This window comes from Pelobates fuscus, chromosome 5 (assembly GCF_036172605.1).
Source record: "Pelobates fuscus isolate aPelFus1 chromosome 5, aPelFus1.pri, whole genome shotgun sequence".
In the NCBI taxonomy this organism is placed as follows: domain Eukaryota; kingdom Metazoa; phylum Chordata; class Amphibia; order Anura; family Pelobatidae; genus Pelobates; species Pelobates fuscus.
The window spans coordinates 369,741,105-369,754,445 of record NC_086321.1 but is presented as its reverse complement, the minus strand read 5'-3'; the positions used below and the strand labels follow the sequence as shown (position 1 = coordinate 369,754,445).

The 13,341-nt window shown below is 40.1% G+C and overlaps 1 protein-coding gene across 1 annotated transcript in view; it reads right to left on the bottom strand.

The window, feature by feature from the left end:
* Positions 1–1,520: 1,520 nt before the first annotated feature.
* Positions 1,521–13,341, bottom strand: part of PITPNC1 (phosphatidylinositol transfer protein cytoplasmic 1) — a 117,743-nt gene continuing 105,922 nt past the window's right edge. The window contains exons 7-10 of the mRNA XM_063456139.1: positions 9,624–9,779; positions 6,273–6,336; positions 4,115–4,233; positions 1,521–1,609 (exon numbers count right to left, since the gene is read on the bottom strand). Coding sequence (XP_063312209.1) covers positions 1,604–1,609; positions 4,115–4,233; positions 6,273–6,336; positions 9,624–9,779 — 345 coding nt within the window. The 3' untranslated portion in view covers positions 1,521–1,603. The remainder of the gene's footprint in view (positions 1,610–4,114; positions 4,234–6,272; positions 6,337–9,623; positions 9,780–13,341) is intronic.

The window sequence follows — 13,341 nt, the reverse complement described above, 5'->3', positions numbered from 1 at the left end:
AATAGAAATGGGAGGATTTATTTAAAAAAAAAAACCTGCTTAATTTCATAGAATTTATTAGATGTCAATTATCTGCAGATTGCAGTTCTCTGTGCTTAAGTCAGATTAAAGAATATGTTTAATTCTATAAATCACTGTATTTTTATCTTCTTTTTTTACTAGGTTTTATTTCCACATTTATGTTTTGATCTTCAGGTGTTTTTTTTTTTTTTTTTAAAAGAAGTCGATAAACCTTTAATGCAGGAACTGACAACCTTATCGCATTTCTATCAAACATCAATTCCTATAATTAGTTTTCAGCCAACAGCCAAGGCTGGAGTAACCAAATAATTCCGTTAGTTACAGAACAGTTCTATAAATACGCTGATAAATGAAAACGAAGGCCTCAATGTTCTGCGGACGGCAGCGTTGAAGCACATCACTGGGTGCACTGACAGATACACAGAGAAATGACAAGTTATCTTCAAAGGTCTAATGAAGATCATCTAATTTATATTAAGGGCTACCTGTGGGAGGCGTTAAGGGCTTGCTTCAGTAAGTGCCTTGCCTATTCTGAACACACTCATTACACTTTAAATGAAACACTGCCCACTTTGGTCATATCTGTAATCTGGTCCTGGCAATTCCATAATTTCTCTGCTTGGGTGTTTTCCATTTAGATCAAGTCTCGTGTCACAACAAGGAAAACCAGGCTTGGTTTCTTCTTAACACTGCTTAATGATTCTGGTATTGTTTATATGTAAACGGTGACTTTCAGGACACGTTGCCCTGAGCGGACATGCTCGGCACAGTTTATCGGCTTTTTGAAGAAGTTCATTCAGTATTGATGTTGTAGCTTTTCATGTTGGCCTTATAGAAAAGCTGTATATAGAAGCTTAGAGCGAGACGCGAAGAAGGTCAGTAGGTTTTGGAAGGTGAAAGCAACAGGCATTGGAATTTAATTTCCTTTCACAGTATAAATTCTAATATTTATCTTCTCGTCTTCTGCGTGGAACTGTAAAAGCTGAGCTTTCCCTTCTGATTGTAACGGGATTAGGAAACTGATAAATCTATGAATTAGCCCTATCTCTAGCCATGCACATCTTAATAAGCACTAATATCATAACCGACCGGTCAAAAATGAGGAATCCATTTATAGATGAGAGGTTGCAACATGAGGTGGCTGATGCTATTTAAACCATGACCCAAGAGGATTTTCGCGGTGTGCTGCCATAATATCTGGCCAGGATGTGCAGTTAATAAAGAGGAATTAGCTATGTGGTATGGGAGACTGAAGTGCACCTTGAAGCCACTTACTCCGAGTTTGGGGGAGACGGCTCACCGCAAGAAAACATGCCTTGTGCATTATGGGCCCCATACATCTGAGTAGTATCTGGCAGTGTTAGGGTCTCCGGGGCAGACTTCTTTCGGGGTCGATCTTTGGGAACGGAAAGGAATTCAGGAGCATCGGTAGTTAGAGGGGTGGACGGAGCGCTAGATGGTCCACTTCGTGCAGAGGAAGACAAGGCAATGTCAGTGATGGAGATGGCAGGAGGGAAAAAGCCGATTTTCTTGTTAGTGGCTTCCTGAGTAGTCCTTTCAAACTCTCGAACCTCGTCCATCGTCATGTCTAAGAGAAGACAGAAGCGGGAACGTTACTTTACAAAGCAAGGAAATCAAAAAATGTCAAATTACACGTTCAGCAAAATTCTTGCTGTTCCACCTTTTACGTGAACTGTGACTTTCTTTTTTCCATTAAATGTTTTCTGTGCATTTTCTGAACAGTTCACCCTTTTGACCTATATACCGTATCTCTTGATTTTGGAAATGTCTGCATACAGGAGGATACACACTTTCTGGAGTTTATTTAATAAACAGTGAATTCTGTGAATTGAATAAAACAATGTCTACCTCCGCCTTTTTGGCTATGTTATTTTATAGTAAGAATAATTGGGTCTTGAACTGGCCTTATGAGTATATTTTTCATGTTGTGTACTTTAAATGGACACAATAGTCACCAGAACAACTGCAGCTTATTGCATTTGTTCTGGTGAGTATAATCATTACCTTCAGGCTTTTTGTAGTAAACACAGTTTTTTCAGAGAAAATGCAGTGTTTACATTACAGCCTAGGGATACCTCCAGTGGCCACACCTCATTTTGCTACTAGAAGTGCTTCCTGGGGCAGTGCTGCACAGTGTGACTGACATTCAGTGTCTCCACCCTCTGCGTGTTGACAATGAACTTTCCTCATAGAGATGCATTGATTCAATACATCTCTATGAGGAGAGGCTGATTGGCCAGGGCTGTGTTTGGCTTGTGCTGGCTCTGCCCCTGATCTTCCTCTTTGACAGTCTCATCCAATCCAATCCCACAATCCTGTGGGAAAGCATTGTGATTGTCTTTCATCAACACTGATGATGTCAGCCAAGCAGGCAGATATGGGGCAGAGGCAGCAGCAGCAGACTGAAATAAAGGTATGATTCTACTATATTTAGGGGGCCAAGAAGAGGCAGGGTGTCTAGATGGTGTTTTTATTACTATAGGGTCAGGAATACATGTTTGTGTTCTTGACCCTATAATGTTCCTTTAATAGAAGACTCTACATTGTATGTTTTAATTACAGATCTAGAACATCACTATTTGAGACATACACTTTTACCCGAGCCTACCTTATCCCAAATTTCATTGGGATTTTGTGACAATTTCTTTCTAAAAACACTCTCCAGTTTGCCTCATCATATTCCTACGGGAATTCATTAAGACTCTGACATTTTAAAGCTGGTATTTACAGACAACTTAGATCTTCTTTAATTATTTGATAAAAGGGATTTTCAGTGTTTTTAAACCATCTCTGGCATTTAAGATATCAATGTATTTTCTTAAAAGAAGACTTGAGATTCGTACCAAACATTTAATCTCAACCGGTAAACTTTGTAATAAATTTATATTGAAATAGTTTCACAGCAAGTTTATCGGGAAACCTGCCCGTAATGCAAAGTAAAACAAACTATTTCTGTACCAGTTAATACACATGCACCCTTTTAAATCAGCAAGATCATAATTGTGGTACATAAGCCACGACAGTCAAGAGATTAATCTCTGGACACACATTCTGTTATGATTGTGCATTATTAAAGGATCACTATAGTGGCAGCAAAACAAAGCGGTTTTACTGACACTATAGTGCCCTGAGGGTTCCCCCACCCTCAGGGTCCCCCTGCCGTGGCGCTGAAGGGGTTAAAGCCCCTTCAGCAGCTTACCTTATTCCAGCAGCGGGCTCCCTCGGCGTCGGTGACCTCTCCTCCCCCGCCGAAGTCAGCTCCCTCTGCCGACGTCACAGAAGCTGAATGCGCATGCCCATTCAAAGTGTCCATAGGAAAGCATTTCTCAATGCTTTCCTATGGACGCTCTGCGCGATTGAGGCATAATATGGTGGAGGCATTTACATTTGGGGTTAATCCAGCCTCTAGTGGCTGTCTTCCGGACACCCACTAGAGGCTGGATTAACCCCAAATGTAAACATAGCAGTTTCTCTGAAGGGTTACAACCTGAGGGACCTGGCACCCAGACCACTTCATTGAAATGGTCTGGGTGACTATAGTGTCCCTTTAAGTCAGTCAGCATTTGTATTTCAGAGATCACTAACAGCGAGGATTCATTGAATCACACTGCTGTCATGTCAGCTAATTTATATGGCTTTTAGGCCAACTTACCAATAGACACAAGCTGTGTCATCAAAGCGAGAGAATTGATCAGGGGTGGCCATTTTACAGACATAGAAAAAAAGAAAACGCTTTATATCGCTTTAGATGACAGAGGGGTCATCAGTGCTTTGCAAAGGCCATCTGTTACTCAAAAGGATGGGTAAATGTTTGGGCCAAATTGTCAAGGAGAAAAATGGCCCTTGAAGAAGTCATAGTATTCACTGAGAGAGCATTAGAAATGTGGGCATGTTTGTTTCCGTTAGATCGCTTTCACTCTGGTTACTAATGGACAATATGTGCTAATATGGATAAGGCTAAACAATGTCCATCAAATTTTCATTTACAGAAAGGATTCTAGCTCTGGGTGCTGTTTCGTAGATGCTATGCAAATTCCTAGCACAGCAATAATAATACGATAAAAGGACATACGCTTTCCTTGGCGTGACTGCCTATTGCATCCATTGTAGATGAGTTCTGATTGCAAACTTTAATGTTGGTTTTGAACTGCATGTTTTTCTCGAATTCTCGGACATCATCGATTGTCATATCTGAAAAAATTCAAGATTCAAAATCTGTACTGAATTCTACGTTCCAAGAGGTAGGAAGTGATTTGATTTGTAGGGAAAAGGTTTGAGAAGCAAGGAGCTTACTATCTTTATAAAGAGTGCCTTATAAAGTTAGTTTGAGTCAGCCATGGAAGGGTTAAGCAGTGTTGCAGGAGGTGAAGGGGTCAGGTAAGCTATTTAGGATATCATTTCTGAGCCAGGGAAGGTAAAGATAGTAAAAGAAGGATCTTCTAAAATCAGCTTTAGGAGATCGCCTGGTGGAGAAGGAAAAGATTTCTGTATACTTATTATTATTATTATTATACATTTTTTACTTACCTTGGAGGGAAGAAAATAGATTAGACAAGATAATAACCAATTTACATTACAGCCTTTCAGTGTGAATTTATTTCATGTCTGTTTCAGGCTTAATAATCTGAGATAATATCACATATTAATGAAAAATATATTGTATATTTGGACTACTTTGGGGTATCAGCTGTCACTCATATCGAGCTTCATCTAGGTCACGTGAGTTATCAAAGCACTGGTCATGTGACGTAAACAAACACCAGTCACATGATGTATAGAATTGCACAGTTTAAATGCACTTTTGATCTTTTTTGAATTTGCTATTTGTTGACTGTTGTTTGTTGTATACATTTGTACAACACTGTGTATTTCTATTTAAATATTAAAACCAAAACAGACAATTCTCACTGTAAAATAAAGTAGAACATGCAATATGCTTTTTTAAAACTATTTTTGATTGAAAAATTGGCATACAAGGGTTTAATTAGATGAAGAAGGAGCAGAAGGGTAAGGTAACTGTGCTTATAATGAACACAGAATTTGTATTTGTGCGAGATGGATCTGCAATGCAACCCCAGTAATTAACGGTTTAAATTAATTGTGATGTTAATTGCCCTTAGGGCCATCCTCTGTTTAACATGGCTATATTGATCAGCTGCAAGTTTGCTGTTGGACAGCTGCTGGGTTCGTTAACTTACCAATGCCAATGACCTGAATGATCATGTACATCCCAGCTAGTTAATAAAAACAGTAAATTTAAAACATGTACAAAAACTGATATATACGTTTTGGCAGTAAATAGTTTGCCTGTAATCGTATTTCTCATTAAGCTATGCAGGAACATTATATGAAAATGATTCATTAAATAGTTTTTTTTAATTCTTGTGATATTTGTGTCCAGACTAGGTTTCAGATAGATTTTATTTGAAGAATTGCCAGTGAGGCATGAAACGCGTCGGGGTCTTGATCCACTGCTCCTCCCTGCATGTCTCAGCTGTGCTCTAAGATGTATACATAAAGGCAACTATTCTTTATTTTTCCGCTTCCCCCGGTTTTCTGTCAAACCATTTTTAGACGGTGCCACCCTCATAATAGTTTGTAAGTTACACTTCCACCTTAACAAGTGTGAATCTATCTAACTTTGGATAGTGATTACAGGCTACGAGCACTGAGCTAATACTGCCCCAGGGCTTTCAGGATATGACTACGGTCTACCACCTAGGTCTACCACCTGATGTTGATAATGAGGATGTTTAAACTGGCCATGTCACTGAGGAGGGGGTGGTCTCTGAGGGGGGGAGAAGAGGTGGGGCGAGGGGGGGAGAAGAGGTGGGGCGGGGGGGGGGGGATACCTTCTTTGTATTAACACCACAAAGGAATGAGTTTTAAAGGTTGATCTTGATTGACTTTAGTCTTTTTTCATGCTTGATTACAATGTAACAATGTAAAGTCTTTGCAGAACAATACAATGTATGTAGTGGTTATGGTGTTTTAAGTGCCCCTTTTATTATATCCAATAAATAAAATATTAATTAAGTTATGGAAAGATAATCTATGCTCCACTCACATTGCATTGCTGGTCCCTCTGCATATAATTTTATTAATCATTCCTCAGGCTGTTGCACATTGCAAAGATATCACACACCTTGATACATTGTTACTTTAAGCTGTTGAGATTTCACGTATTTTCCTTAAAGATCACATATTATCAGTTTGATTTGATAACTTACCATACCATTCATCGACCCATGCGAAGGCTTGTCTGTGCCCAATCAGCAATATGTCTCTAACAACCTGCAAAGAGGTGCAAGAAAAGCACTGACTTAGGCCGGGAGGTGAGCTGTATAACATAAGGGAGAGAGAAAGACGGGACATATGGCACATATAGCATGGGAGCGACAAACAAATGGGACATAAAGCATGGGAAACGACAAACCAATGAGACATATAGCATGGGAACGACAAACCAATGAGACATATAGCATGGGAAAGACAAACAAATGGGACATATAGCATTGGAGAGACAGACAGACAGGACATATTGCATGGGGAAGACAGACAGACAGGACATATAGCATTGGGAAGACAGACAGACAGGACATATAGGATTGGGAAGACAGACAGACAGGACATATAGAATGGGGAAGACAGACAGACAGGACATATAGCATTGGGAAGACAGACAGACAGGACATATAGCATGGGGAAGACAGACAGACAGGACATATGGCATTGGAGAGACAGACAGACAGGACATATAGCATGGGGAAGACAGACAGACAGACAGGACATATATCATTGGGAAGACAGACAGACAGGACATATAGCATTGGAGAGACAGACAGACAGGACATATAGCATTGGGAAGACAGACAGACAGGACATATAGAATGGGGAAGACAGACAGACAGGGCATATAGCATGGGGAAGACAGACAGACAGGGCATATAGCATGGGGAAGACAGACAGACAGGGCATATAGCATTGGGAAGACAGACAGACAGGACATATAGCATTGGGAAGACAGACAGACAGGACATATAGCATTGGGAAGACAGACAGACAGGACATATAGCATTGGAGAGACAGACAGACAGGACATATAGCATTGGGAAGACAGACAGACAGGACATATAGCATGGGGAACACAGACAGACAGGACATACAGCATGGGGAAGACAGACAGACAGGACATATAGCATGGGGAAGACAGACAGACAGGACATATAGCATGGGGAAGACAGACAGACAGGACATATAGCATGGGGAAGACAGACAGACAGGACATATAGCATGGGGAAGACAGACAGACAGGACATATAGCATGGGGAAGACAGACAGACAGGACATATAGCATGGGGAAGACAGACAGACAGGACATATAGCATGGAGAAGACAGACAGACAGGACATACAGCATGGGGAAGACAGACAGACAGGACATATAGCATTGGGAAGACAGACAGACAGGACATATAGCATGGGGAAGACAGACAGACAGGACATATAGCATGGGGAAGACAGACAGACAGGACATATAGCATGGGGAAGACAGACAGACAGGACATATAGCATTGGGAAGACAGACAGACAGGACATATAGCATGGGGAAGACAGACAGACAGGGCATATAGCATGGGGAAGACAGACAGACAGGACATATAGCATGGGGAAGACAGACAGACAGGACATATAGCATGGGGAAGACAGACAGACAGGACATATAGCATGGGGAAGACAGACAGACAGGACATATAGCATTGGGAAGACAGACAGACAGGACATATAGCATGGGGAAGACAGACAGACAGGGCATATAGCATGGGGAAGACAGACAGACAGGACATATAGCATGGGGAAGACAGACAGACAGGACATATAGCATGGGGAAGACAGACAGACAGGGCATATAGCATGGGGAAGACAGACAGACAGGACATATAGCATGGGGAAGACAGACAGACAGGACATATAGCATGGGGAAGACAGACAGACAGGGCATATAGCATGGGGAAGACAGACAGACAGGACATATAGCATGGGGAAGACAGACAGACAGGACATATAGCATTGGAGAGACAGACAGACAGGACATATAGCATGGGGAAGACAGATGTATAAGGACATGCAGCAAAGCTTGAACAGGCGGGAGATACATACAGCATGGGGATAATAGATGGATGGAGAAATGTAGTAAGGTTTGGGTAGATGGAAGGGAACATATACAGATGTGACGGCATAATGAGATGTAATCAGACAGATAGTGAGAGGGAACAACACACAGCTGGGAATATAGCAAGGGAAAGACTGACGGACGAGGATGAATTGGGATTTATAGGGATAGATGGGGATGTGTAGGATAGATAGACAGACAGACAGACAGACAGACAGATAAATAGATAAATATAGATGGGGATGTGTAGGATAGACAGACAGACAGACAGACAGACAGACAGACAGATAGATAGAGATGTATAGGGAGTTAAATATAGATGGAGGAGAAAGTATAATGAAGTGAAAACAGGCTGGAAAAGATCATATACAGCAAACAATTCGACGGTTGGAATAGACAGTTTGATGCCGGGATAGACAGCCAGACTTAGAAATCTGTTCGTACAAGAAAAGAAAGGTGCACACAATACCAGTAAGGTGAGAACCAGCTCTAACACTTAAGTGAAGGAATCCCTTTACCTTCACAACATAGAACATGCAAATAAAACAGAAATAAGTGGAGCTTAGGTTTACCTTAATAAACAGTAGTCTGATAAGGGTAGACAAGGTACAATAGCATTAATCTGTAAAAATCAAACAAGCAAATCTAAGTGCAGATGGTTATTACAAAAATAGATTAAGGTGAATAGTAAATGGGTAACTCACAAACGTAGAGCCAATAAATCACTTGGCTCAAATGGTTAGCGCCTCAGGATCTTCTAAGGTAGATCCAACACCCTCTTTTTGTCTCCACTTGATCTCCTCCTCCTTTACCCAGTAGTTAGGAATGGATAGCAAAAAACTCCAATTGAAGGTATAGACAAAATTGATTTAAATGATAATTATAATCAATAAAAGATAAAAAATTGTTAAAAATCCATATAAAAGTTCGTATAAGATCAGTCCAACTTTTATATGGATTTTTAACAATTTTTTATCTTTTATTGATTATAATTATCATTTAAATAAATTTTGTCTATACCTTCAATTGGAGTTTTTTGCTATCCATTCCTAACTACTGGGTAAAGGAGGAGGAGATCAAGTGGAGACAAAAAGAGGGTGTTGGATCTACCTTAGAAGATCCTGAGGCGCTAACCATTTGAGCCAAGTGATTTATTGGCTCTACGTTTGTGAGTTACCCATTTACTATTCACCTTAATCTATTTTTGTAATAACCATCTGCACTTAGATTTGCTTGTTTGATTTTTACAGATTTATGCTATTGTACCTTGTCTACCCTTATCAGACTTAGAAATCTGTTGGGAAAGTCAGACACAGATATTTGGAATGCTGCTGGGTCAGAAATACATGCTGCAGACGAGGACTGAGTTGCCTTAGAGGTGGACCCTAAAGTCCATTTCACATACTGACCTTGTGCACAAACTGCTCTACCCGTGTCTGGAGACCCCACACCTCAAACTTCACAGCAACCAGTTTGTAGGAGCACATGATTGGCTCCTCGGAGTCTCTCCAGCCTTCCTTCAGATGACCTCGGCCTGTCTTCTCTGATCGGAAATTCTTTGGGTCCTGGAAGTGGACAGCAAAGCCGGCATGAGGTTAGCTGCAGTCTAAGCAAGGTGGATATAAGTCAAGAAGCAAGCACACCTTCATACTAGTTAAAACTCAGGACTGCCATACATCTTGTTATCTATTTATGATTTTTGCATCAAAGGGTCAACTAAGTATATACTCCGTAACTATTATCTGCAGCCACCCCTGCGGTTTACCCAGCTTTAAACACAGACCTCTTCTGTTTCCATCTATCACTGTAATATTTCTATGTACTCTTTACCCCAGCGTGCCGATTTAGCTTTAAAATTGCTTTAATAAGTTAGCAATTTCTATGTGATTTATTGAAAGCTGACAGTAAAAAACAAACAAAAAAACACATAAAAATTGAATGCTGCGTTTGGAGAAATAACTCATTTTGAACCAATTTCACAAAGATTTGCAAGCTTTTCCCATCATTTCCTTTATGCCCAAGACATTTATTTTCAAAAGAAAATCCACCATCTAAAGTATACTTCCCTCCCCAAGTTGTTTTCTCGCACATTGAATATAATGGAGGCTGTTATCTTTCATTTAAAAAAAAAAAAAAATCACTTTGTGGCCCATGTAGCATTGGATTTATTCAAAGCAATAATGGCTTGGCAAACAGCAGAAATTACATACACTTACGGTAACTGTCCGCCATCAATATTTTCTTATTTATAGTTACATTTGCAGTAAAATAACCATAGCATATATAGTTTCAATGTTGCATGAGAAGACTTTTCTTTGCATTAAAAAAAGTTTCATTGTTTTTTTTAAAGGAACACTATAGGGTCAGGAACACAAATGTGTATTCCTGACGCTTTAGTGTTAAAAAAGCATTCTAGGCCCTCCTTACTCCCCTTAATTTACCAAAAAGCTCAACGTATTTATGGTCCAGATCTGCCTCCCCAGCTGAAATAATCAGAATTGATTATCTCAGCCAATCACAATGCTTTCCCATAGGATTGTCAATTCTGATGATCTCAGCCAAGCAGGCAGAGTGGGGGCGGAGCCAAACACCACACTGTCCAATCAGCAACTCCTCATAGAGATGCATTGAATCAATGCATTTCTGTTGGGAAAGTTCAGCTTCTCCTGCACACTGTGCAGAGCTGACCCAGGAAGCACCTCTAGTGGCCGTCTAGGTTGTAATGTAAAAAACGCCTTTTCTCTGAACTGACTGTACTCACTAGAAAAACTACATTAAGCCATAGTTGTTAGAATGACTCTATTGTCTCTAAGTTTTGATCATGCTATGACAAACACAATTTATGTTTAGCGATAAATTGTTTTTCATGTTAATGTGGTCACATTCCAGTATAAATCTATAACTTGTAGGACATAATAGTTGCCAGCACCATGGAGGGCAGTGTAGGGATCACTGTGAGCTCAGGGAACTTGTGCCTCAGTTTAACATGTTTGGACAAACATTTCAAATGATCACAGTCTGTTAGACTGCAAGAGTCACCATTAAAGTCGATCAGATTTTTTGTGGAAAACTTTTAGTAACAGAATGAGATCATATGAAACGATGATCTAAAAAAATTAAATCAAGGCCTTGGTCTTTGCTGGTCATCATCCCAATGTCAACGTAGAACGTCTCCAGTCAATTTCCTTAAGCCTCAGGCCTTCTTCCATGCCTTTAGGTTGTGACTGGATTCCATGCCTATCCCCAGATGTTCCCATGAAAGAAGCAGGAAGGAGGAGGTGTTTGAAGGTCTTTCTAGGATTGGTTCTACCTCTTTACTTGGGGCAAAAAATATCCCACAAGTTATGGACTGTCCTGGGCCATGACCACATTACGATGACAATTCATTCTCAAGTTTTCAGTATTGTTAATCGTACATCCACCAACCAACATGAGAATTCCTGTCGATAATGAGCAAATGACAAACAAAAACCGTGTAGCACGGGCCAACACACATGCCGTTGGCTGATTGGAGTATAATTAACGAGGCCTGCAAATAATAATTTTTCTCCAATTTACTGACTTGGGCTGTTTGATTTTGTAATCTGGGTGATCTACCTTTATAGATACTTAATAGAATCTTCTATTTATATATAGGACATATGATTGTTAGGCAGAAATAGCTCTTAGGTCAGCAAAAGCCTCACAGGAGATGTAGTCCTCAACATTTGGAATGTTGAAGACTCATGATCGATTGTCAATATTAACTGGAGGTTAATAATGTAAAGAATAAGAAATAAACTTATACCTAATGAGGGCTGGATTCTATTACCATAGATAATTCTGGTAACTATATTCAATTTGTTCAATTACAAGAAATGTGTTTATCTCCTGTAACAGAAATTAGCCCTTAGTGTGTCCTGACTGGTTAGTTTCTGTGTAATAAAACAAAATGTGTGTCAAATGCTAATGTCCTCCTAACATTGGTATTCACTAGCATTTTATAGATGTGGGATTTATTGACTAAAACATTGTGAATTGTGAAGAATTGAGAGAAATATTTAGATTTTAATCACAAATGGTTGAGCTGGAAAATCAGAAATTGAGATCTTTTTAATTCAGCCTTTTCTGCCTAAATTTCCATCTGCCTTGTAATTTCTTCATAATTCCCAGTTTAGTCGGTAAAGCCCCATCCGAATTTCATAAATGAACATATAATAATGCAGGTAATATCGGTTTTAAAATCTCAAAGCGGCACTGTCGCAGTTTGGGGACTTTGTGCAATTGGCAAAGACCCCCAACAGTGACATTGCCGCTCGTTTGCCGGTGGAGGGGGAGGAGGGAGGCAGAGAAAGTGGAGATATACTTACCTGAACCTGTCCCTCGCTGGTGACCCTCCTCTGCTTCTGGCGCATTTTACAGCATTGAGGTCTATGGCGGATCTCACAAGACCGCGGCATCCTCCGTAGATACAGCTAATATCTAATAGCTACGCCCAGTGTCTAGAAGTGTCAGGCATAGGAAAAATACAGAGACAAAGCACTTTGTCTCAGTATATCTTTTGACAGGGTTGGAGTTTCAGTGAAATTCCATCCCAGTCGGTATGAGTATTTCATAAAGATTTTATATTTATTAAATGCTCGTTTTGCGATGGGGGAGGTTAGGCGGGGACCTTTGTCAGGGGTTGCCTATAGGTAGCTCTTACAGGACTACACTGCCAACGATTCTCTACCAGCCTTTATTTTCTCTGATTATTAGTTGCAGTTTTAAGATAATTATATAGCTGTAGAAATAGGAGCAATTTGTTACTGAACACATTTGGGTGTGGGAATTCTCTCTATATATTTGTATTATTATTGATACTGTATCCATTTGTATTTTTTTGTATTTTTTTTACTGGGTCAGATTGTACTCTGTACATTCAAAGCTTTTGTATATTTGTATTCAGCCTTGAGGCTGGCAAAGAATCGTGGGAATTCTAGATCTACGCCAGCTAGGGGGTTACCTTTGATCTATTACAGAGCAGTAAGAGCTAACAGTCAAACTATAACCCAGAATCGAAGCTCAGTAAAGGCCGGGAGCACAGGTTAAACAGAGGAAGAGGTAATCCGTATAACCTCCAGATGGCAGATTTTCCTTTGGATTTAC